This window comes from Copadichromis virginalis, linkage group LG1 (genome assembly GCF_057382275.1).
Source record: "Copadichromis virginalis isolate Kocher_CV1m ecotype Utaka linkage group LG1, C_Virginalis_male_GT1.1, whole genome shotgun sequence".
Classification (NCBI taxonomy): Eukaryota; Metazoa; Chordata; class Actinopteri; order Cichliformes; family Cichlidae; genus Copadichromis; species Copadichromis virginalis.
This window is the reverse complement of record NC_140618.1, coordinates 42,221,708-42,247,052: the sequence shown is the minus strand read 5'-3', so window position 1 is coordinate 42,247,052 and position 25,345 is coordinate 42,221,708. Positions and strand designations below refer to the sequence as shown.

The 25,345-nt window shown below is 42.1% G+C and overlaps 2 protein-coding genes across 3 annotated transcripts; one reads left to right on the top strand and one right to left on the bottom strand.

Moving 5' to 3' along the window:
• The first annotated feature begins 7,636 nt into the window (after nt 1-7,636).
• On the top strand, nt 7,637-12,937 carry fgf19 (fibroblast growth factor 19). Its single transcript, XM_085463828.1, has 3 exons — nt 7,637-7,868; nt 7,969-8,072; nt 10,750-12,937. The coding sequence occupies exons 1-3, from the start codon at nt 7,652-7,654 to the stop codon at nt 11,062-11,064; spliced, it is 636 nt and encodes a 211-aa protein (XP_085319954.1). The 5' UTR covers nt 7,637-7,651; the 3' UTR covers nt 11,065-12,937.
• A 2,443-nt stretch (nt 12,938-15,380) lies between these two features.
• Nucleotides 15,381-25,052, bottom strand: LOC146719349 (apoptosis regulator BAX). 2 transcript variants are annotated; one of them, XM_085463812.1, is made up of 7 exons: nt 24,692-25,052; nt 24,529-24,602; nt 23,688-23,736; nt 17,714-17,875; nt 16,465-16,597; nt 15,931-16,035; nt 15,381-15,834 (listed from the first exon to the last, which is right to left on the bottom strand). In XM_085463812.1, exons 1-7 carry the CDS (start codon nt 24,985-24,987, stop codon nt 15,736-15,738), a joined length of 918 nt encoding a protein of 305 aa, XP_085319938.1. In that variant the 5' UTR covers nt 24,988-25,052; the 3' UTR covers nt 15,381-15,735. The 2 variants fall into 2 exon arrangements, with proteins under 2 accessions (XP_085319938.1, XP_085319929.1); XM_085463803.1 differs by lacking the exon at nt 24,692-25,052 and having other exon boundaries at nt 24,529-24,690.
• Between the last annotated feature and the right edge of the window lie 293 nt (nt 25,053-25,345).

Here is a 25,345-nt window from a genome sequence, read left to right as displayed (position 1 = left end):
AACGGAAACAGAACAGAGGTATGCACAGGTGGAGAAGGAGGCGCTTGGACTAACATGGGGTTGTGAAAGATTCAAAGATTTTCTCATCGGGAGACACTTCTCCTTAGAGACTGACCACAAGCCACTCGTCAGCCTGCTAGGACAGCAAGCTCTAACCGAGCTTCCACCCAGAATCCAACGGTTCCGCCTAAGGCTCATGAGGTACAGTTACACCATCTCACACACTCCAGGCAAAGCACTCCTCACAGCAGATGCGCTGTCACGTGCACCCGTTAACCAAGACCCCGATTCTAAGGGTACAGCTGAACTACTGGATGACACGAATATATATGTGGATGAAATAGTCAAATGCATGCCTGCTACCTCGACATACGTCACACAGTTAAAGGAACAGCTTAAAACCGACAGCATATGCTCAGATGTCATGGCTTTTTGTCAGAGCAGCTGGCCAGAATACAGCCATCTCATAGGCCCAATTAAAGCATATTGGCCACACAGACACACCTTAACGGTACACGACAATCTGCTACTGAAAGGCACCAGACTAGTGATCCCTACTGCTATGCGCCACTCTGTCCTCATTGCCCTACACGAGGGACATCAGGGAATGTCGAGATGCAGAGGGAGAGCCAGGGAGACAGTATGGTGGCCTGGTCTGAGTGGGCAAATAAATGAACTTGTGAAAAGCTGCACCATATGCATCAAAGAGCGTACCAACCCAGTGCAACCTTTAATGCCAAGCCAACTCCCTGAGAGACCATGGCAAAAAGTTGGAGCAGACCTTTTTACGTTTAACAACAGCAACTATGTGCTTCTGGTGGACTACTACTCTAAATTTGTGGAAATAGCCAAACTTACTCCCACAAGATCGGAGGATGTTATAGTGCATCTAAAATCAATCTTTTCCAGACATGGGATTCCAGAGTTTCTCTGCAGTGACAATGGACCTCAGTTTTCAAGCCAACAGTTCAAAGACTTTGCAGCAGCTTATAGGTTCAGACATGTAACAAGCAGTCCAAGATTTGCACAAAGCAATGGTGAGGCTGAACGTCATGTCCAAACTGTGCAAAGTCTGCTAAAGAAAGCAAAAGACCCATATCTTGCACTTCTAGCTTACAGAGCAACCCCATTGGCTAATGGATATAGCCCTGCGCAACTACTAATGGGACGAAGACTGCGCACGTCAGTTCCCCAGCTTCCTTCTTTGCTCAATCCCAGCCTGCCCAGCAAGGCTACAGTGTTGACAAAAGCGAGAGAGAGAGTGATGAAGGACAGTGTTGCGTACAACAGGAGACATCGTGTGACAGAACTTCCTCCACTCTCACCGGGACAACCAGTGTGGATTACAGACGCTAGGCGTGAAGGGACTGTCATCTCCTCTCACTCCACACCCCGCTCATACATTGTTGAGACCCCTTCAGGAGCCATCAGGAGAAATAGGCATCACCTCCAGCCATTGCCAGATGCCACACCAAAGTTACAAACCCCAATTACGCCTCTCAGTCCAACAGAGAACGCCCTGCCTGCTTCAAACCTATCGGCGACTACAACTCTGACTCCTAAGACAGAAGACCCAGGTCCTGTCAGAACTAGGGCTGGCAGGGTTGTCAAAAAACCACAAAGACTGGACTTGTGAAAATAAAAAAAACAAAGAAGAAAAACATGGGTTTAAAAGTAAAGGAAAAAAAGGTTGAAGAGAAAGAAAAGTTTCTATGAAAGGTTCTAAGAAAAAAAAAGTACAGTTTTCATATATGCAGTAAATGTTCTTGTAAGTTTGATGTTTTCAGCGAAAGGAGGATGTGGTGTAATCTGTTTGAGCATAACCTGTTTTATTGTGAAAGGGGGTTCTGAAACAGGAAGTAGACAATAAAGGTCGGAGTTTGAGTGCTCTACAAGGGGTCGCTTGAATCCTTGCCTAAAACCACGACACCAGATGCAGCAGAGAGGAGAGGTGAGCTGCGTTACCAGATCCATGGTCTGTTGAGGTTTGTTAATTGAGTTGATTTGGGGGGAAGTTTGTTAAGTTACACATTAAATTAACTGTAAATAAATTGCTCACCTCTGGAAATCTGAAATGTCTGTGTAGTCTGCTTCCCTACCACCTTCCTTGACGTTCGAGTCTGACTACTTCACGAGGCCAAAGTTTAATAGTAAAAACACAAACTATGCGCTCAAGTGCATAAAACGATACATTTTATTGCAAGAGTGCTTGGTACTGTAAACTTTACACTCGTAACTCTGGAAGCTACCATCCAAATGCAAAGGCAGAGATGGGTTCAGTTGTAGGAAATCCTGCAAGACAAAGTTTACAACTTTTCTATCGCATTTTCTCGTCAAGAGAAATACACACGGGAAATTGGCTTCAAGACCTCTAAATGATCTGAAGCAGAGAATCAGCATCATAGAAAAACAGACAACACATGAATGAACAGAAAAGACAAACTGATGTCAGTAACTGATGAGGGTTGGGGTGTCATTGTATAATGTCATATTTTGGAGAATTCAGTGTTCTCGTGTGCATTGAAATGAAAACCTGCATTAGCCTGGATGTATTCCACCATAATCCTCAATCCCAGTGCTATAGTATGTGTTTAATACGGCATCCTAATATATGTATAGCAGCGTATTTTGTGCTCTGCAGCTATATAAAGGGTGAGTTTTACAGCCTGTAAGAAAAGATTAAGGAGCCTTCAATTAATTTATTAGATTCAAACTTGAGAGGCTACAATTCTTACCAACAAGGTGGTCCATGCTGAACCTGAAGTGTTAAAGTACAGCTGAGCCACTACTGATAAATTCAAACCACACATGCTCAGATGACAGACTCATTGTCACGGTTCTGGGTCCGTTGGACCCAGTATTTTGAGTTCATTATGTTTTGGTACTTTTGCATCATGGATTTTCCTTTATGTTTCTCTGGTACTTGGTGTTTCAGTTATCTTGGTGTTTTTCTATATTATGATTTATGATCTGATACTGTTGTGATTATGATTATCATTTAGTAGCCTTTGGTCAGTGTCAAGTCTCTCTCTGTCTAGTCTGTGTCTTAGTAAAGTGTGTTTTGTTTCCTGTTTTACTTTGAAGGTTCTTGTTCCTGTCTGATGTTAGTATGTGCAGCTTTGTTCCCCCTGTCTCGTTAGCCCTGATCTCTCCCAGCTGTGTCTCCCTCCTGTTGCCGATTCCCCCGTTACTACCCTGTGTATATAAGCCCTGTGTTTTCCCATGCTCGGTGTCGCGTCGTACCATCAGATTGTGCCTGTGTGTCCTTGGTCTCAGTGTTCCATCATCACTTCATGTTTGTTTTCCTGCCAGCAATAAAGCTGAGGTTTTTGAGTTTCAATTCTGTGTTCGAGTCCTGCATTTGGATCCTCATCTCTGCCTGCCCGCACACAGAGCCCTGACACTCATACTCCATGTGGTTAATTTAAAACACCCACCACAAACATGAGGCTTCTTTCGGAGTGCAAAACCATTCTTGTCCAGCTGTGTCCCATACGGCGAGCTTAGCTTTATTTCCATCGATTGCAAGTCCACACCTATCGTGGCAGACTGCTCTGGGTCGAAAGTATCGTTTGTGAAACTCAGGAGCAGACTGGACTTTCCAAAGCCAGTTTTAGGGTTTTCAATATGTCTTCATCCGTATTTGTTTTGAAGTTAGTTTAACTCTGACTCTGAACTGAAAAAGCGTTTAGAGATATTTTTTACGTGTTTTAGGGCAACACGCCACCCAAAGAGTGAGGCCTCTGCCCAAAGGCCTCCAAGGTCTCAATCCAACTGAACATCTGTGCGATATGCTGGACAAACAAGTCTGATCTATGGAGGCCCCACATCGCAACTTACTTGACTTGTAGAATCTGTTGCTAACATCTTGGTGCCGGATACCACAGCATATCTTCAAGGGTCTAATGGAGGCCGTGTCTCGACAGGTTAGGGGTGTTTTGGCAGCAAGAGGAGGACCAACACAATATTAGGCAGGTCTGATTGCCAAATTTGTGATACATGAAGGAAATAAAGACACTTAACAGGGTTAATTACAGCTTTTAATTATCCACTAGTAAGCTTAGTAGTAAGCCTTACATGCAGCTTTTGCTCTGGATTAAAATGTTGTCTTCAGCTGAGCTCTTTTTTTTTTCTTTTCTTTTTTTCTTTTGGAACATCCAAAAATACGATATGTCAAGCCTTACAGTGTCAGTGTTACATATGTGGTGATAATGGATAATGCAGCTAATCAGTTAGTTACAGTTGTTAGTCTCCAGTTGTTACAAGGAGAGTGCACAGCTGACTGGATATTAGTCTTTTTCTCCAATTGATCTTTTAAGTTAACTTCAGTCACAGTAACATTCAGTCTTAAATATGATCAACCTCTCTCTAATAATCAGCTATCTACCACAGGCCTTCAAGCTGGCTGTAGTTGAGCCACACTGTTTAAAAAAACATCTTAAAAAACCGTCTGACTGGAAAATCGGCTGCTGTGTGTGTTGAGCCAGGAGAAAAATATAACTGTGCATGCAATAAAAGCAAAACGGAAACACGGTGTGTTGGGTCCTTTACACAGCTGTTGATGGTTTAGCTTTGATTCAAGAGTTCGATGCATTTCTTACAGGTAATAAAATGTACTTTTTGTAAAGCAGATTAAGATCCAATCCTGTTCCACTCATGTAGCAGTGTAAGTGAAAAGGCACTAAAACATTTTTACTGACTCAGCGCTACTTTGAATACATGTATGAGAAGATACAAGATTATGACTGCACATGTTGCTTGTGCATGTATTCAAAGTCATAATCTAATCAACTTCACTTCCAGTTTTGAATGAGATGAGTAGAATTGTCTATTATGCATTTTCTCTCTGAAGAGGATTTTCTGTCCCTTTCTATTTTGAAAGTGTGGATGTGTTTGGCCAGAGCTCCTTGGGGTGCAGACATGGCTTATCGTCCTGAGGTTTCTTTCAGCAAAACAAGCAGCACCATCAGTAGCCATACTTCTCCAATGTCCCCCAGTCAACCCACTACATTACTCTGTAATGTAAAGCCGCTTTCCATTGCCTGTTAACAAGCAAACCAATATTCACCAACAATTTTTTCCTTTAAAAGCTAACATTCTAGGGAACATTTAGGGAACTTAGTGGATCCGTTGAATGGGTTTTTCTTTTCTTTTCTTTTTTATGCCACAGAAATACACACAGATTTATGCCAGGACAGTAATCAGAATACTGCTGAGAACCTTTTCAGGCCTGGGAGCACTGCAAATCTGTTCGAATTAGTTCACTTTAAACCAGTTTAATTTATTTAAATCACAGAAATACTCATCAGAAGAAGATTTATATAGCAAAAGACGTTTATTTAAAGAAAAAGGAAGATGATTCCCTAAGAACCAGATCGGGTTACCAACTGTTTGACAGGAATGATCAGGGCTGAGGTGGAAAAGACAAAAGAAAAGTATAAAGAGACGACAAATGCACACAAAAAGTAGAAACTGAAGGAGAAGGAAGACACTCATTTACATGCAGCAATGGCATATAAATGCACTGAGAGAGAAAGGTACTGATACTGTCGAGCATATCGTTATACTTTGGTGCATTTTGGCACTTTGCTTTGATAGATGCTTTCTTATAAACAGTTTTTCTATTTAGACTTTTGTTGTTGTTTTCATTTCACTTAGCACAGTTTATTTATTTCATAACTCAATTGACCATAAATAACCCTGTGATGCTAAATCGAATAAGTGATGTAGTAAATGGCAGTTAATCATGATGATAAATTGTTTATGGTTTTAATGGAATACTTGCCCATATCAGCAATGAAGGCACATCTTGAAAAACAGCAGCATAAATCACACGTTTGTTTTCACTGACAAAATTTAAAGGCCTCGCACCACCCACACAATCACAAGGTCTGTACTCAGACACTCCATAATGTTAAAATTGGAATGATAACAATGCAAACGTTTTTGTGACTTCCTGAGTGCATAAATCCCAGTGTCCCCTGCATGCTTTAAAGAGAAGAGTTCATATTCTAGTCTGCCATCTAGTGACAGAAGCTGTGTAGACAGATTCAGTGATAGAGATAGAGCCTGCCTGCATAGATGTGCAGTTCATGTTATGTTATCTTATTAACTAGGCAACAAATAGACAGGAAATAGATGGTATTTGGATAAATGAGGATGTAATATTGTTATTGTAATGATATTTAAAATTCAGCAATCATTGGCTCATGAAGTAAGCTTGATAACATTTCAGACTCTTCAGGCCTGTCTTCAGTAATGCTCAAAGCTTCTGAAAAATGTTGATGTTAAAAATGATTTCTTTATCCACAATCATCAAAGTGTTTACCTTTCCTGTTTTTTATATGGCAACCAGAGCAAGTGGAAATACTGCATAATCAGAAGTAAGAAGAGACTCCATGAAAAAATAAATTCTTGTTGCAAATGTCAAACAGCAAGTTAAGAATATGAAAGAGAGAAGAGCTTCTACAGGACAATGATCCCAGTAAAACCTTAAAATGCAGCAACTATTCCTACAAACACAAATTAAAATCTTTAGAGTTACTGGAAATCTGCAGGGATCTTAAAAATGGTGCAAGACTGAGACTCTGCAGGCCAAGGAGGTCACTGAACACTAACAGAGGCTGAAACTTTTGCATACCTTTACATTTTAAATGAATTTTACATTTTTGATCAGCTGGAAAAACTGCCATAGCCCAAACGGACATTAACACAATCTGCAGTCAGAAGGAATTAATTTGCAAAGGTTATGGAGGTTTGTCAGATCTGGGCCTCGGGTTTCATTTTAGTGAATGGTGATATTTACTCTGATTACAGTTTAACTTTTATGTAAATGCAACACAGAACAGCGGAAGCACCGGCCAGAATGTGATAAGAGCGGAAAGAAGTCTGTTATTTTAGTGTAGAGTGACCCAGTCTCACAACTTTGCATGGATTCTGACCAATGTGTAGACTTTACCCTATCCTCAAATAATGTGCAATATGACAGTTTATGTAATGTAATTATGCAACACATCATTAATATAATAGATACCGAGGCTATAGGTGTGAGCCGAGATTTCCTTGGATTATGATGGCTTATGGTATTTATGATATTGTGTATATTACTGCGGAGGTTTTTATAGTAAAAGTAAGAAAAGAGTTTTTTTTCCTGATTTTTTTGTTTAAAAAATGAAATGCAGTCTTAATCCACAGTGCTGTGTTGCATTTGTATATGTCCTTCACATTTTGAGTGTGAAATACTTCGTATTCATTCAGCAGCGACTGTGAACGACAATATTGGCGATTAATTTACAACATGCAACAGCTAAACCTGAAGTCTCCTACAGTGTTTTTCTCTTACTACAGTGATCTCCTTTTACGTGCTGTTCTTAACATCATATATTGTTCATAAAGAAAAACCTATATGACTGTATTTACAGTCTGCACGACAGTCCGTATATGACGGCACATTCAGCTGATCTTTGACTCTAACATGACTTGGGCTCGGCTGGGGCCAGCGGCGAGCCATGATTCAGTTGGATGTTGTGCAGGGGTGTGTTGTGGTTTGTTTCTGGGAAAAGGGGTTATCTGCAGCTGATAAGAGCCACGTTTAAAAGGCTGCGCAGGAAGAGGTCCACTTACTTCACTACCAGCTGGAGGGAGCCACAACATGCGAATCATGCTGCTGCTCCTCATCGTATCCACGGTCAATGTGCTGTTTGGTGTTGGAATGGTTTGCATGCCCCTGTCAGACAACGGGCCCCACATCGCCCACGGCTGGGCCCAGGTGGTGCGGCTCAGGCACCTTTACGCCACCAGGCCAGGAATGCACCTGCTGATCAGTGAGGGTGGACAGATCCGTGGTTCTGCTGTCCAGACTCTGCACAGTAAGTGGAACACTTTGAAGCGCAGAGTCAAAAGGCTGCAAACTGCAGTGTTTGTTACTAACTGCAGTGTGCTTCGCCGTGGGGAACATTTCCATTTTAGGCCTAATGGAGATTCGTCCAGTGGGTCCAGGCCGTGTTGCCATCAGAGGGGTGGCAACCGCAAGGTTTCTCTGCATAGAAGACGACGGCACACTGTACTCATCGGTGAGCATAATAATAATACTAACAAAAGGAGAAGAATACATGTTTTTATTTATATCACTTATCAAAACGAGATACAAAATTCTTTCCAAAATCACACAAAAAAGACTAAAATACAATGTAGAAGGACAAGAAATAACTTTAGCATATCTAATTAAGTGACACATGCAGTTCATTAAAAACACGACAAATGTCACACACTTGTGTTGTGTGCAGATTGAGTGATGCTGATATCAAACAGTAAAGCATACATGTGTAGTAAAAGTGACACATGCAATGTTTAAGCTCAGAGTGTAAATAGAACAAACAAAATAGAAAAATGGCAACATAAACAAATGAAAAAACTAATTATTACTGAATATTATTACTAATATCTGTCAGTTATTACATGTTTTTACAGTTAAGAATACAATTTTTAAAAAATGTTATCAATTAATTCAGTCATTGTTTCAGTTCCAAATGATAAAAGTTGTGAGGGAGGGGGGTGTTTTCGTGGTAGCTAACATTTTTTCTAAATGTTACATCTCACGATGGAGTCATGAGCAGCTTCTTCCTCCTCACCTTTCAGCGAGTCCTAGAGCCCAAACAGATTCAGAAAGCAGCTCCAAGCAAAAGTAAATGCTCGTTTTGGAAATGTCTGTGAAATCCCAGCACTGTATTACCAAGCAAACTACCCAACATGAAAGTAAGAATATGTGACCCCACACATAGACCAAGTTTATATTCATGCTGCTTGTGTACTTTCCTGTGAAACATAACATTTTCACTCTGTGCAGTCCTGTACGACTTTAAGTGCATGCCCTGATTGTAGAGCCACCTTCAGCAGCAATGTTCATCAGGAGGACTTTATTCCCTCACATTACTGTGGAGGAATTTTGGACCACAATGATGTGCAAGTCGCTTTGGTTCATTTGTTTATGCACAGCTCTCTTAAACCTACACCACAGCAGGTTGGTTGGGTGGAGTTCTGCACTTTGGCTGGGCCACTGCAACATCTTAATTCATTTTTTTCAGCCATTCTGTTGTAAATGTATTGCTATGATGGGGATCATTGTTCTGCTGAATGACCCATTTTCAGCCAATCGTTCGGCTCAGCTTACTTTGGTGTACAGAAGAATACACGGTTGACTCAGTGACTGTAAGGTGCCCAATGATCAGCGCTCCAGCACAGTGCTCACAGTTGCTTTGAGATATTTGTGTTCATATACTGTGCTCGGTTTTCTCCAAACTCGTGCTGTACATCATGGCCAGACATCTCTACATGGACTGTGTTCCAGATGTTTTGTGGTTTGTTTGTTGTTGCCGTCATGTTCTTTTCAGAGAGAAGAAGCAACTTGTTCAGTCTTTTTCTAAATTTGCTGTGATGAATTTTAACGTCTAACATACAAACTGAGGCCTATCGAGTTAGAGATGCAGGTCTCGGGTCTTTTGGCAGTTTATCTGAGCATTGCACAGTCTGACCTTGGGGCTAATTTACTGGATCATCCACACCTGGGAAGACTGAGACACGTTAACACAGACCTGCAAAGTGCCTAAAGTCCTGCGTTTGTGGAGCACCTGGCTGCTGCTTCTCCTCTTAATTCCTATGGAAGCAGTACAGGTGCATTTAAGCTTTCACAGGATTGCACAGCCATGTGAATATTCCTGATCCTTTCTGCCTGTGACGCAACTATGTTATATTTATGTACTGCAGCAGCTATAATAGTTACAATACCAACTGCAGTTGCATCTCATCCAGCAATTGCTAATACGCTTTACCTCACACAGACAATCACAGTGAAACCATGATGACCTCAGGTCGTCTAAAAAGGAGCTTTTCTCCGCAGTGTCGTGTTTTCTTCTCTTCATATGAGGAGACACACATGACAAGTAAAATAGAGGCGAAATAAGCTTCTTCTTCATCTTTGTGCTCTTTGTAAAATAGCAAAAACCTGTTGGAAAAAAGTTTTAACTGATTAATCTGATTGATTAATAATCAATCTTTCTCTATTTCATAATCTGCACAGTTCGACTGAAATGCGATTATTACTGGTTTAAACTTTATATTCTGATACAGCACTTTTACTTCAATAAATACTTTAGTTTCACTTGGTGTCAAGCTGACATTTGAACTCTAAGTGGGGAACTGTTATTCCATAAAGAAAGTAGAAGTACGTTTTAACTGCAAACTTCTTCAGCGGCTATTCTAGAAAGGTTTCTGTAGACACAAGTGACGCAAGGTCTGCCGTGCTTGTGATATGTTGTTAATCGTCTCCATATTCACTGCAAGCAGCAGAGTCATTCATTCAAATAGTCGACCAGTTCATCAACCTTTGTTCAGTGTGGTGCAGGGCAGGATGTGTTTGCAAAGTGGAAAAAGCTGAATGAAAAGACCCAGCAGCACCAACAACAACCTTGGCCTCTGGCTGGGTATCTTTGGTCAAAGCAAACAGCCATCGAAGAACTTGCAGTGCCATTTACGTATGTTTTGTGTGTGTGTGTGTGTTTTTGTTAATAGTCCCTGTTAACCCTTACCCCTCTTTGTACAACATGTATATAGGATCAGCAAACAAATGCATTTTGAGTGGAAACAAATGCCAAAAAGCCATATTGTTTTTACTTATTTCAAATAAAGGATACAATAAAGTATATTGTAGAATGTGGAGAGTGATGCATGTGAATGTAATGTGAACTTTTCCAGCATGCCTGCAGCAGAGAGGACTGCATCTTCAGAGAGCAGATCTTGCCAGATGGGTACAACATCTATATCTCTGACAGACATGGAGTCCTGCTCAGTCTGGGAAACCACCGGCAAAGACTGCAGGGCTTAGACCGAGGAGATCCAGCCCTGGCCCAGTTCCTCCCCAGGATCAGCACTCTGAATCAAATCCCTTCCCCTGGGGCAAAAATCGGTGACCACATGAAAGAAGCAAAAACAGAAGAACCTGTGGACACAATAGATTCATTTGGAAAGTTCTCTCAGATCATTGACAGCCCCAGCTTCCATAAGAGATGAGCCTGCAGCTCTAAGACACCTGCTAATGCATGTGCCAAGGCGTGTCTGTGCATTATTCTCCGAGTGTTGTAAAACCAGCGACTCGGTGCAGCATTCCTGTACCGGGGAAAGTACCTGCCCACACTGTTAAGTCCAAAAGACTCCAAGTGACCCAAAAGACTACAAGAGCAGATCCAACGGAGTGGAGGACAGGTGTAGTGTGCTCTCCAGGACACTGGTACGACAAGGTGAGGGTGCTCACTGACCACAGGCAAACAAAAAGCAACACAAACACATGCAGGAAAAGGAATTAGTCAGGCTGACTGAGAAGGAGCGCCGTAAATGCTGTAACACTAAAGAAAGAGTCCGACGTATTCCTGAAATATGAAGCAGGATTTAGGCGTAGTGAGGTAACCTCTGCTTTAGCCTTGGGTTTTACTGTCAACGAGGTGCTCTTTTCACATCGCCACAGTAAATTATGCTCTGGAGCAGATAGTGTTCAACATAAGCAATCAACAGATACAAAACCTTGGTGCAGGCAATGAGAGGGTTTCTGGTTTGTGAACACTTTTAAAGACTTTTCCTGAAAACCATCAATGGATTTTTTTTTACCCTCTTATGTATACAGGATGTAGCAGTGATGCTGATAAGTTGACACACAACTGGATTTTTTTATTTAATTATTTAATTTCATCCTAATTTAATTTTTCCCAGCTTTTTACAGACCACTCAGAATGCTTAACGCTATATGGTAAATGGTCTGTATTTGTATAGCGCTTTGCTAGTCCCTAAGGTCCCCAAAGCGCTTCACACTACATTCAGTCATTCACACACAGGTGATGGCAGCTACATTGTAGCCACAGCTGCCCTGGGGCGCACTGACAGAGGCTGCCGGCACCACCGGGCCCTCTGACCACCACCAGTAGGCAAACATGGGGTTAGTATCTTTGGCGTGCAGCCAGGAGGCAGCCTGGGATCGAACCACCGACCTTCTGATTAGTGGCTGACCTGCTCTGCCACCTGAGCTACAGCCACCCTATAAACTAAACACTTCTTAATACAACCTTTTTAATATTGCTTAGCCTGATGTTAGTAGTGGGGTAAGTTCAGTCACAGATACAGACTGAACTTACCCCATACAGATGTACAGATGGGGATAATATGGATATGTTGAACTGGCCTCTGTAGGAAAGAAGGCAAGTGGTGACTGAGGGTAGACTATCTGTCTGAACTGAAGATGATGTGTGGAATAAGATCAGCACAAAGGAGGAGGCAGTACCTGTTTGGACATCATGTTTCCACACTGAGCTCTGTCCGGTAATGTCTGAAGAACTTCACGACTACAGTATAAAGTGTAGTTTGTACTGTAAAACTACAGCAAGTGCTTTAGTTGTTAAATATCAGTGTCATTCCTGTTTAATCGTTGTACCTTCATATTTACTTAATATTCCTGTTACATGTAAGGATGTAGGAGTGGCTCATCCAGCGGTTTGCACCTTAAGCTCGACACTGTACACCAGTTTGTCACAGACACTTTCATCAGTGTGACAGTATGTGTGTGCGATAGATTGCTGTATAAAGCCCAGCACAGCTCCAGCACTCTAAGCCTGCCTTGCCTGGATTACAGGTGCTGATGGCCAAATGAAGCTTTGAAGCTTGTGTTGAAATACGGTTCATTACTCGAAGCATTTCAACACAGTCCTCTCTGCTGACATCTGGTGGCCAAAATATGAAGAGCAGCTTGAAGCTACAAAATAAAACGAGCTGCTTCATTATGACTCTGCAGAGTGGAGTTCTGTCTGATATTGGGCCGCCGTTGTGTTGCTTTGAACATGTATTATTTGGGGTAAAAAAAATTGTTATGTTTATTTGTTTAATAAATAGTTTTCACTCACGTTTGCAGTTTGGTCTTTTTACACAATATTCGAAGGGAAAAAGAAAAAGGCACAAAATGTTCTGATAAATTTGTGGGTCTTTTCTTATTTGTTTGTTTGTTTTGTACTGCCTGAACACTGACGTGGCCCTCCAATGAGATGACATCCCAGCAGTGGCCCACAGCTCATTTCAGTTTGAAACCCCCGACAGTTCAGATTAGCAGTAAAATGTTTACTACATTGATTTTCTTTCTTTTGTAAAACTAAATAATTCAAAGATAATGAACGGTGTAAATAAAAGCTTGATGAGGTAAGCCATCTACCACTGCTACAGTTTGTTTGCTTTACAATGAACTCCCAGATGTCCCAGACACTTCGGATTTCCTAATTAAAAGTGGCACTGTACAACTATTTCCAACAAAACCTTTCTCCATCTACTTCAGTTAGTGTTTTGCTGCCCCTTTCCCCCCGTTTCAAATTAAGAAACCAGCTGCAGAGGTTTGTTATTTCAGTATTTTGTGAAACCTTCAGAAAAACTGTTGTCATTGCTCCTTTCCATTCTTGTGAAGACACTGGGCTCTTAGCACATCACAAGTTACCGACAATCCGTGTACATGCTGAAAACTGTTCGCCAAAGCGTTTCCAGATGCTAAATGTTCCCTTTCTGTGCACCGCTTCAGTCCTTGTATTGAACTTTTAAAGATCTTACCCCATATTCACAAAGTTTCATGGTACAATGACTTATTCCTAGTGACAAAATTCTGAGACAATTCTTATATTATGTTTTTCCCCTCAAACGTTGCCAAAGGCTTAAAAAGAAAATGTTTGAAATGGAGACAACGTGTAGTGTAATTGGAGCAGTTAATTCATTTTTATTTTGAGCTTAGAAGAAGCATGTTTTGTCACAGAACACAGGTCCACACCAGGTCGTCTTAGGAATTTTGAGTCATTTTCTCCAGAAAGAGACAACGGCTCAGACGATTCATAGAAATGCTGCCAGACATGGCTTACAACTAATTTGCATCTGCAGTCTCTCGGGAGGCTAAATTATCTTGCTGGAGGTCATCACGTACAGTCTATTTTTTTTGGGCAATATCCCACAGATGTTGGAAAATGTAGCTTTTCTTCTCATCTGGAGTGGATAATAATAACCTGCAGCTATTCCAGCAGCATGTGTGTTTAGCAGAAGAGTTTGGGTGCTGAACTGGGCTGCCTGCAGTCGACTCGACCTTTCCCCAGCTGAGAACATCTGGAGAACATCCTCAGTTCCCAGACCTTACCTGCCGATATTAAAGAATAGGATGCTACACAGTGGGAAACTTATCCATGGCCCAAATCTTTTGAGAGATGTTGCTGCCATCGAATTCAAAATGAGCTCATATTTTTCTTGAAATAGTTCCCAGTTTAAACGTTTTCTATGTTCATTTGTGAATTAAATATGGGTTTATGAGATTTGCAGACCCCAAACTTAAGATAACCTCTTCCTATTTACTTTCAAATAGAGCTGCCAATTGTTAAGTGGGTCGAATGAACAAGACATGACAGAACACACACAGACTGAGTTATTACTAATTGTTCATTTTGGATTTAATGCTGGAAATGCATTTCAAAAGATGTTGTCTTTATTTATTATTTTTTTCAAAAACAACAGTCTGAGAAAAACTTCAGGAACTCGAGAAGATGAGTCCTTGAGTCTCCCTGATACAGAATCGACCCGGATACTTTGTCTTTTGTGATGCTCATTTTGAACTTGACCATGTCTACGTGGAGCTGCTACCACATAATTAGCTGTGTTAGTGGCTGGTGCCTGTAGATCTTTGATCATTAATGGTGCTGTACAGGTGTGTAAAATACTCATGACAGAGATGATATAAAGCTACACGGTCTCGCCTCCTCTTTGTGCCCTGGAGGATGGAACGTCTGTGTTTCACTTTTTCTTTGGTCCAACTAGAGATGATGGTTTTTCATTATTAGTGAATTCAGGAGCAGCAGCATTTCTGCGTTTCCCCCAACATGTTTGTAAACAACATTTCAGGTCTTTTGTTGCCCTTCTTTTTTATTTAAATTTGCATAGAAAACAAACAAACACTAAATATTTATGATTTCTTTTTACAGTTTTAATTAAATAGGGTTTACATTTATTCCAAACCATTGCACTTTGTTAAAACATTGTTTTCTTGATAAAAGCTTATTTAACCAACACATTTCCCCTTTGTAATTTCAAATTATTTGTTGAAACAGTTCAGTGAAGAAGTCTTTCAGAAAAACTCACTTTGAGGATTCTTGTCCAGTTTTTAAAATCCATAAAAGGAACATTTGCATTTTTTTACAGTGTGATTTGACGTCCTTTGATACTAGAAACCTAAACAAGTATATAAAAAGACTTTAAAGAGACAAGACTGTCTGAGACAGAATACAACATAATTCAAATTTCAGACACCAGCTACGGTGAAACTATGGCTTAATTAAGATAATTATGTTGTTGTAAACTCCCTCAGGTGTGGTTCAGGTAAGATCAGGTGCAACAGCAGCATCGGCTGACAGCTGAGAGTCTCCAGTGTTAGATACAGCAGCTCAGAAATCCACGGCAGCCACTGATCACCTGCTAGTGAAGAAAGGCTGAGATGCTCACTGGACATCTGGCAGCAAAAGCGCTTTTGTTCTTTGAAACCTGAGAAAAGAGAAGATCCGTCCCTGTAAGCACAGTACTTTACCTCCTCTTGTTAATGAGATGGAGGCTGAGGAGTGACTGATTTCCTAACAAGCCGTCTGTATCCAGATGAAGGCACTGCAGTCTTGGTTGTGAGGTCCGATGTTTTTATCGTACTTTCCGGTAGTAAACAAAGGCTACCACCAATACTACTGATGCTACCATGGCTGCTGTCCTCCATCGAGAGAAACCACGGATCACCCCCTCCTGCAAGATCAACAGATCAATATTAGGAGCTGTTGATGTACCTGAGGCGTCCAAACAGAAGACCGCAATGAGCTTTATGAACGTTTACTCACTTACCCAGCCCCCTTGTGCCACAAGCCAGCTGTAGACCTGCTCCCTGATGACCTGGAGGACCCAGCTGATGATCATTTGGATGTTCTCTAAGTGATTGGCGGTAATAGCCTTTAAAGGAGAAACAGATATGGAACAAAGCCATTAACATAAGTCGTAGGAACCCTGCTGTCAAATGTGCATGAGACCCTCCTGCAGGCATTGTTAGCCCTGTATGCACACTTACTACAAGTCTGTATTTCTTTAATTAATGTGAGGAATTTTGACAGAATGCTGAACGTACTGGAACCTCAGTGAGGAAACATTACTTACAGTGCAGAGATTCCACCAGAAGAGCTGTTAAGCCCAGTGGCTGCAACACGTTTGTGCCACAGCAATTGCGGCCCTTTTGTGGGGGCTTTTTCTCACACCCATTATGTTTGTACGTTTGGTGGGTGTGAGAAAAAGCCACGCTGGGGAATTCCTTTCCTATATCCAGCATGAGGAGAAAGATTCTGACAGGCAGGGATCACAGAATACCAGCTGTGGCAGATGGTGTACCTTGTGTATAAGTTTACAGGCCAGATGGAAGAGAGCCACTACTCGACCCCAGTTGATGCCATCAGCAAAGATGTTTCTTGCAACTGCCATGAAGACATCTTGAACGCAGTTCCCCTGAACCTGGTTTATCAGTCTGATGGGAGGAAATGGACACATTCAAATATGAGAATGATTTGGCTGAACTGATTTACTGACCCAAATTCTTCTTGCTAGTACTGTTCATAGTTCAGATCTGCTCGCTCAGCAGTTTAATCGTATACCGACTTGTCATGCAAGTGCAACACAAATAATCTGAGTTTCCACAAAAGCGCTACTCCTCAGCCTCCTGGTATCATTTTGAAAACCTCAGGTGACATCTTTGTCTTTAATGTGTCCACAAGATTTTCAGAAGACATGACCTCTGACCCCGAGGTTGAGGTCACTGAGATCCGAACTCGACAGAGGTTTTTAGTAGCTGCACCCATTAGATTAATGGCAAAATTCTTAAGTTATCGCATTCACAAACTTGAGCACCCATGCTGTCCGTTCACCCAGCACGGTGACCACAATGCCACATCGGCCTTTTACAGCTGAGGAGTTAAAGCAGGGGTGGGGAACTCCAGGCCTCGAGGGCCGGTGTCCTGCAGGTTTTAGATCTCACCCTGGGTCAGCACACCTGAATCACATGATTAGTTCATTACCAGGCCTCTGGAGAACTTCAAGACATTTAAATCAGCTGTGATGGATTAAGGACACATCTAAAACCTGCAGGACACCAGCCCTCGAGGCCTGGAGTTCCCCACCCCTGGGTTAAAGAAAGTGACTCAATATTTTAATTCACTGCTAGAGAGCAGCAGTAGGTGGAGCCAATTCTCCAGTCAGTACCACTGTGCTACGAGATAGCATCATGGAAAGAGCCATGGTCAAGCTCAAGAAATGACACGTTCCAGTTTGTGTTTTTCCCAGATTTTCATCGTTACACTGGAAGTATAGAGTGAACTTTAACTGACATGAGTTAGGACATCGCACCGGGATATTAGGAGATGGGTGATGAAATCCTGCATTTTAATGTCACCAGTCACATTCAAAGGTTTGCCTTATATTTACATAATATGTAAACAATTGCTTTAAACACATTGAACTTTGAAAAGATGAAAAGAAAGTGAGGTTTTGCATTGTAAATCTGCCAATAGTTGTGTCAGCATGATGTGGAAAGAGCATATTGGTAATTGGTATTCAAAGAATCTGCTGAAACAGCTGATGCAGTCACCTCTGAAGCTCAGCATTGCGGTTTAAACTGTCGGCTATCTTGCGCAGCTGTTCTACCACTTCTTTGACTTGTGGATCCTGTTGTTCATCTGGCCTTCCTCCCAAATCCTCAGAAGTCACGTGTCGACTGGGCTCCTCTGTGTTTATATGTGCAATCACATACCTGTAGCAGACAAAAAAAACACCCACAATTTTATTATACAAAGATTCTCCTCAGTAAACTTCAAACAACACCAAATCACAGCAGCGGTCACCTCAAGGCGCTTTATATTGTAGGACCCTGCAATAATACAGAAAAAACAGAAAACCCCAACAATCAGAAGATCCACTATGAGCAAGCAAAAAAAAAAAAAAATCCCTTTTAACATGGAGAACCCTCCAGCAGAACCAGGCTCAGGGAGGGGCAGCTATCTATTAGGGGGACTGCATCACAGGAAGTAGAGCAGGTCATTTACCAGAGGTGTGACCAAGTCATTGTTTTGCAAGTCTCAAGTAAGTCTCAAGTCTTTATCCTCAAGTCGAGTCTCAAGTAAATGGTAAATGGCCTGTATTTATATAGCGCTTTACTAGTCCCTAAGGACCCCAAAGCGCTTTACATATCCAGTCATCCACCCATTCACTCACACATTCACACACTGGTGATGGCAGCTACATTGTAGCCACAGCCACCCTGGGGCGCACTGACAGAGGCGAGGCTGCCGGACACTGGCGCCACCGGGCCCTCTGACCACCACCAGTAGGCAACGGGTGAAGTGTCTTGCCCAAGGACACAACGACCGAGACTGTCCGAGCCGGGGCTCGAACCGGCAACCTTCCGATTACGAGGCGAACTCCCAACTCTTGAGCCACGATCGCCCCATGTCACTGGTGTAAAAGTCCGAGTCAAGTCACAAGTCTGAAACTTTGAATTTCAAGTCCTTTCGAGTCTTTAAACAAAAAAAAAGAAAAAAGCATGTTGCAGTTATGCTAAATGTAAATATTAGACCATGTGATTTTTAATTCTGTGTTTTTCTCAACACATGTCGAAATAGTGAACTTAGAAAATATACACAAATTGTGAAATTGCACCTCTTTAAAATGCAGCTCAATTAAACCTAGCTCCAAGAATAATTTTCACCGACAGTTCTGAGATAAGCTGCATGTTATTCTTGGATGCCCTTGTAGGGCCGGCTTTAAAATCACATGACAAAAATATCATACACATTAAAGTTAGTTGACATCACAAAGTTAGATGAAGTCATGATCTCATCGTAGCAAGAGAGAACCTACCGTTCTTTATGCAACTTCAACTGTCGGACAAAGTTGGAAGTTGTTCCATCTCTGTCTGTGATTCTCTTCTTGCATGTTTTGCATATTGCATTTCGTTTTTTTGTTGACTACTTCATAGTTTATGTACCTGAAAAAAAATAACTCCTTACAGCATTTTTTTTTCTTTTCTTTTTAAAAAAAAATCTGGTTAATTTGATTGGCTGTGCTACAGCTCACGCACACATACGTACGGAGTGTGGTTTGAATAAATGAATTGAATTAACGGTGCACACTTTCTATATAATATGCGTGTTAAATTTTATATTTGGGGTTAGGGCTGCTCGATTATGGCAAAAATGATAATCACGATTATTTTCACTGAAGTTGAGATCTCGATTATTTGACGATATTTATTTAACAATAACAATGTGTTGAATAATGACTTTAAAGTTTGTCAAAAAATAATATAAAATAGTGTGCAAATACTGATAACAGTGCAAATGTTTGCAATATAAAAAATAAATGAAAAATGTAAACATCTGTGTTTAGTGAACTTCGCAGTGTTGCTCTGTGGTGCAGCTACACTGTAGCAAAGTTTACCCACTGTGTCTACTTGATCCACGTCTGACTGAACCCATAATGTTTCCACACCACTGAAGGTTTTTTACCTCTCTTTTCAACCAACAGCAGTCACTCTCCTCTCCATATAACTTCTGCTGAGCTTTCCGAGCTTCCCTCGGGTCCTCTAATCAGCGGTCCCCAACCCCCGGGCCTCGGACCGGTATCGGTCCGTGAGTCGTTTGGTACCGGGCCGCGAGCGTTGAGGCTCAGGTGTGAAATGTATGGTTTTCAGGGTTTTTATCGGTTTTCAGCGTTATTTTGTTATCGTTTACTCGGTTTTCCTGGGTCTTTTCACGTGTGTCATGAATAAATTTTCTTTTTTTCGGTACCGGTACTAGTTTTATTTTGTTGTATGTATCCGCGACACCTTAAAGGCCGGTCCGTGAAAATATTGTCGGGCATAAACCGTCCGTGGCGCAAAAAAGGTTGGAGATCGCTGCTCTTAATTGTTGTGACGTATGTTCGAAATGCAGAGAGGTGCGCTCGATTTCCCACACGGAGCAGCGCGAGAGTAAAGCACGAGGGAGGGGCTAATAATCAGCTCAGTCATTTTTAATGATCGTTGAAAGCCCAGATCGTAATCGTGATTAAAATTCGATTAATTGAGCAGCCCTATTTGTGGTGAAATATCAAGTCTTTTGGGAGTTTGCATGTTCTCCCCGTGTTTGCGTGGGTTCTCTCCGGGTACTCCGGCTTCCTCCCACTGTCCAAAGACATGCAGTTAGTGGGGATAGGTTAATTGGTTAATCCAAATTGCCCATAGGTGTGAATGTGTGAGTGAATGTGAGCGCGAATGGTTGTCTGTCCCTGTGTGTTGGCCCTGCGACAGACTGGCGACCTGTCCAGGGTGTACCCCGCCTCTCGCCCTATGACAGCTGGGATAGGCTCCAGCGCCCCCCGCGACCCTGAAAAGGATAAGCGGACACGAATGGATGGATGGATGGATATCAAGTCTTTCCAAGTAAACCGGTTCAAGTCCAATTCAAGTCCCAGGTCATTGGTGTAAAAGTCCAAGTCAAGTCACAAGTCTTAGAACATTTTTTCAAGTCAAGTCTAAAGTCATAAAATTAATGACTCGAGTCCAAATCATGTGACCTCAGTCATTTACTAATCAGATGGTTGGTGGTTCAATCCTTGGCTGTTCCACTCTGCGTACAAATATCCTTGGGCAAGACACCTAACCCCAAGTTGTTGTTAGAAAGCACGTCAGCATTATAAAAAGTGCTTGTATGAATCACTGAGTGCTCAGGTGGAAAAGAAAAGCCAATTCGTTTGTCATCTAGCATCTGCTGTGACCAGCTGGACATGCAGATTTATATAGAGAAAGTACCATGATCATTTTTTTTTTAAAGTTTTGTCTGCAAAATAAACTACAAGCTCGATGTAAAACCTACCTATGATCAGTGTTGTGATTTTAGTTCAGACCAAACAACTCTGCTACATTGTCAGCCCAGTACCCAGTACTCTGCAGTCTATTTACACGTACAGTGCACATCCTGAAAAGGTAATGCTGATTTGAGCAGGCAAAGACGCACGGACTTCAAAGGAGTATAACAGGAATGACTGCTCGCCCACTGGGTCCCTAGCTGTCTTGCAACCTAATAGACTCCAGTTTGTGCATGTAAATGGAGAGTCCTCTTCACACACTGAGGTTAATTATGGAGTTCCACAGGGTTCAGTGCTAGGACCAATTCTGTTTACATTATACATGCTTCCCTTAGGCAGCATCATTAGAAGACATAGCATACATTTACACTGCTATGCAGATGACACCCAGCTCTATCTGTCCATGAAGCCAGATAACACACACCAATGAGTTAAACTGCAGGAATGTCTTAAAGACATAAAGACCTGGATGACCTGTAATTTCCTGATTCTAAATTCAGATAAAACTGAAGCTATTGTACTCGACCCTAAAAATCATAGAAATATGGTATCTAACCAAATGCTTATTCTGGGCTCCAATAACACTGTAAGGAATCTTGGAGTTGTTTTTGACCAGCACATGTCCTTCAATGCACATATTTTAAGAAGTACGAAGAACTGCTTTCTTCTATTCATGCAAAATTTGTTTTACATGGGTTCTCTCCAGGTACTCCGGCTTCCTCCCACAGTCCAAAGACATGCAGTTAATGGGATTGGGTTAATTCAGGGGTAGGGAACTCCAGGCCTCGAAAGCCGGTGTCCTGCAGGTTTTAGGTGGGTCCTTGATCCAACACAGCTGATTTAAATGGATAAATGACCTCCTCAAACTATCTTAAAGTTCTCCAGAGGTCTGGTAATGAACTAATCATTTTATTCAGGTGTACCCCTGGGTTAATTGGCAATTCTAAATTGCCCATAGATGTAAATGTGAGTGTAAATGGTTGTCTCTCTCTATGCATTGGTGTTAGACAGACTGGCAACCTGTCCAGTGTGTACCCTGCCTCTCATCTTATGGTAGCTGGGATAGGCTCCAGTAGGGCTCGGCCATATCACATCGTTCACGGCAATACCGGTATAATGTTGGGCAACGATAAGAAAATCAAATATTGCGATAGAATATGGGTAAAACGCGCATGTGCAGTGCCTTTGTTTTCATATGCACATGGCGGAAAAAGCACGGCGGCGACGCAGAATGAGAAGAGCGAAAGCGGATCGTTGAATGAAACAGATGAACCAGAACTGGTTTGTAAAAATGCTGCAACTTCACTGGTGTGGAACTGGTTTAGCTTTCGTCCGTCAGATACACAACAAAGCACTATTTTTGGTAGCGCATGCTAGCGGGCCGTCGTTATTACCGTGTTGTTTGGAAAATACGGCGCACTTAAAATCAATCCTTTGATTTTTCTGAAAGTCGACAGAGCCCCTTATAATCCCGTGTGCCTTATGTATGAACTCTGGTTGTGTTTACTGACCTCGAAACGATTTTATGTGCACGGCGCTCGAAAATCTGTCAAATGTTTTACTACGACTCTGCTAAGCTACGAAGCCGCACCGCTTGATGGATTGTTGGAGCATTACGGCTATCGTAGGCGGAGCCTTGCGGAGTGATACGTACTGTGCTTCAACATGATATTACCGTATTGTGTGTATAACCTCTTTTTAAGTTTTGTGGATGTTATACTTGGTTATGCTGAGGATATGTCGGCCAGTTTCCACTGGAAATACCTTTTGGTTAAACTGTCAGCAAGGAATTTGCATTTGCACTGTTACATGTTTATATAAACTTTAATGCACATAAAAAACAGCTGCTTGTTTAAGTGAAAATACATTGATTTTTTTTCTGCACTAATAAAGTTGTGGAGTTGTAAAGTATTTTGTCTAGTGTCAATTATATCGTCAGTTATATCATTATCACAAATTTTCAAATGTATATCATGATAAATATTTTTGGTCATATCGCCCTGCTCTAGGCTCCAGCCCCCTGCAACCCTGACAACAATAGGCAATCTCTGGCACTCTTCCACAGTGCCTGACCTGTCTTCCTCTCCCATCACCCCCAACTGTTTGCCGGAGAAGGCTGCCCCTCCCTGAGCCTTAATCTGCCAGAGGTTTCTTCGTGGTTAAAAAGGCCGTTTTACCTTCCCACTGTCACCAAACCACTAGTTCACAGGTGGTTATCTCTGTGTTATTGTAGAGTCTTTACCTTACAATATAAAGCACCTTGAGGCAACTGTTGTTGTGATTTGGCGCTGTATAAAGACATTGAATTAAATTGAATTGCAAGAGAGTTAATGGAGACTTAAGACTACATCTTTCACCATCTACAGCTCTGTGATTGCAGCCATTCCCCTTCTGCCTGTGAATAGTACTCATGGATACTGATCAATGGAGATGTCAGTTTGCTTAATAGCTATCCTGAAACTGAGCTCATGGCCCACAGTTAGTCAGTCGTGCTAGTTTCAGCCATTGTTCAAATGCACTGTTTATCACGTTGGGCAAACCTGCAGTCAGCTGAGAGTGAACATTTCACTTGGAAGAGTGATGAAATGCTTCTCACACTGAAAACACTACATCCAGATGAACAGAATCAACTTTCTGTATCCATCCTCAGTTTAAAATGTAAGATTTTTATGGTCAAACACATGGGTATGACCGTACCCAACAGCAATGCTGAGACTCACCCTCTAAAGACAACCGCACCTTCTTCGAGGATGGAATCATCAACGACATCTGGAAGAGCAAGCAGATAATTAATAGACTATTTACTCATATTTTTATTCAAGGTGGGGGAGGGGCATAAAACAAAACCTTTACAATCAGTAGCAAAGCAATGCCAACAGTACAAAACACAATGAAGTTTTTAAAAACTGCCAACCAACTTATGTCATCATTACTTGACAAAGACTGAATCAAAGAACATGGTGGTTTGTTTCTTAAGAGGTACTTTGAGCTTGCTTTCACTTTCGCCAAGATCCCTGTTTCCAGCTGTAATGTGTCCTGTGGAACAGCTGTTTGCGACAAAGCAGTGAAGAATCGCAGAATTCTGGTTAAAGCAGATATAAAGAAAACATTATTCACGTTCACTCCACCAGCCCACAGTCTCTAATAGTCGCATTATCAGTTAACTACATTAAAGTTGGGCTGTTAAACTTTGTCTTCGTGTGACGTCACGACGACGTCATGAGTGGCCATAATTATCAGAGGTGTAGCATAGTCCACACAGGCTTCCTGGTGAAAACTAGCAGGCCGACAGCGGCCTGTTGAGGCTGTAAAGCACACACTGTGTCGGGGCAAGTCCCGCATGGAGTCGGTACAGCCGCTGTTCTCCGGGCTGAGCTGAACCAGACTCGGGTTTAGTGACAGCAACCAAGGTGATCTCCAACACACCAGCCCCTCTAACTACTAAAAGTAGTTCGAAGCAATTCTTTCATCCTAACTTTTTATTCCGGTTCGGACTCGTTATACTTTTGCCTCCGTTTAGCTTTTAACTTCAGCGGCTGAACCAAAAATGTCTCCACCTACCGTCTCCACCCGCGGCGCCCCTCGGCTCCTGCTCCGGATTCTGCCCCCCTCGGCCGTCAGCCATGGAGCCAAACCTCGTGTCCGCGCGGAGATGGACGAGATTTGAGATATTTGAATGTTCAACGCTAACTTGACCTCGTACAACCAAGAAAGTCACGGTTACCTAGTCTGTGGAAACCCGCCTTTCAACAGAAGCACACGGAAGTGATACGGAAGTATCGTAGCGACGGGACCAGCAGTCCGTAGACACGCCTCACAGAAATCCCACAGATGGAGATACTCGCCCAGAAACCTGCCCACAGAGGAGTATTTATCTGTTTTACTTTGTGTTCTTCCACAGTTCAGATACTCCGTACGAACCATCATTGTCAAAGCAGGACACTTGCCCCAAGGCCCGCTTGAAGTGATGTTAGTGATGGCGTTTTGTTTTTTTACTACCGCGGTCAAGTGAGCCGTCATTTGTGCGCCGCGATGAAGCCAGCCGCTTCTGATCCACCCTATAAATTATCTTGCGCTTCAACACCAGCCTTTATGTCAGCGCATGCTCTCGTTCGTTCCTGATCGCGCGCGCGCACAAATGCACGCTCACACTCACACGCCAGCGCACGCGTTGCACTGGGACAGCCTGGTTGCATCATATTCACAAATTCATTACAAATCACCCTTGATAGTTGACATTAAACTTTTAACAGATTTTTTCTCTTATCTGGGCCAAGCTTCGTCCCAAACTGCTTTCATGCTCCCAAGAAATCAAAGGACAAGTCTCCTCAAATTCAAAAGCTTCAGAGGAATGTGATGATGTCCTGTGAGAAATCTA

Excerpts from the sequence above, each read along its gene's own strand:
- fgf19 (XM_085463828.1), top strand. The coding sequence starts at position 7,652 with ATGCGAATCATGCTGCTGCTCCTCATCGTATCCACGGTCAATGTGCTG. Across the intron at positions 7,869-7,968 it reads TGCTGTCCAGACTCTGCACA|GCCTAATGGAGATTCGTCCA; the intron begins GTAAGTGGAACA and ends TTTCCATTTTAG. Across the intron at positions 8,073-10,749 it reads ACGGCACACTGTACTCATCG|CATGCCTGCAGCAGAGAGGA; the intron begins GTGAGCATAATA and ends GAACTTTTCCAG.
- LOC146719349 (XM_085463812.1), bottom strand. The coding sequence starts at position 24,987 with ATGACGGCTCACTTGACCGCGGTAGTAAAAAAACAAAACGCCATCACT. Across the intron at positions 24,603-24,691 it reads GGCGGGTTTCCACAGACTAG|GTTTGGCTCCATGGCTGACG; the intron begins GTAACCGTGACT and ends CGCGGACACGAG. Across the intron at positions 16,598-17,713 it reads CGCAATGCTGAGCTTCAGAG|ACTGATAAACCAGGTTCAGG; the intron begins GTGACTGCATCA and ends TCCTCCCATCAG.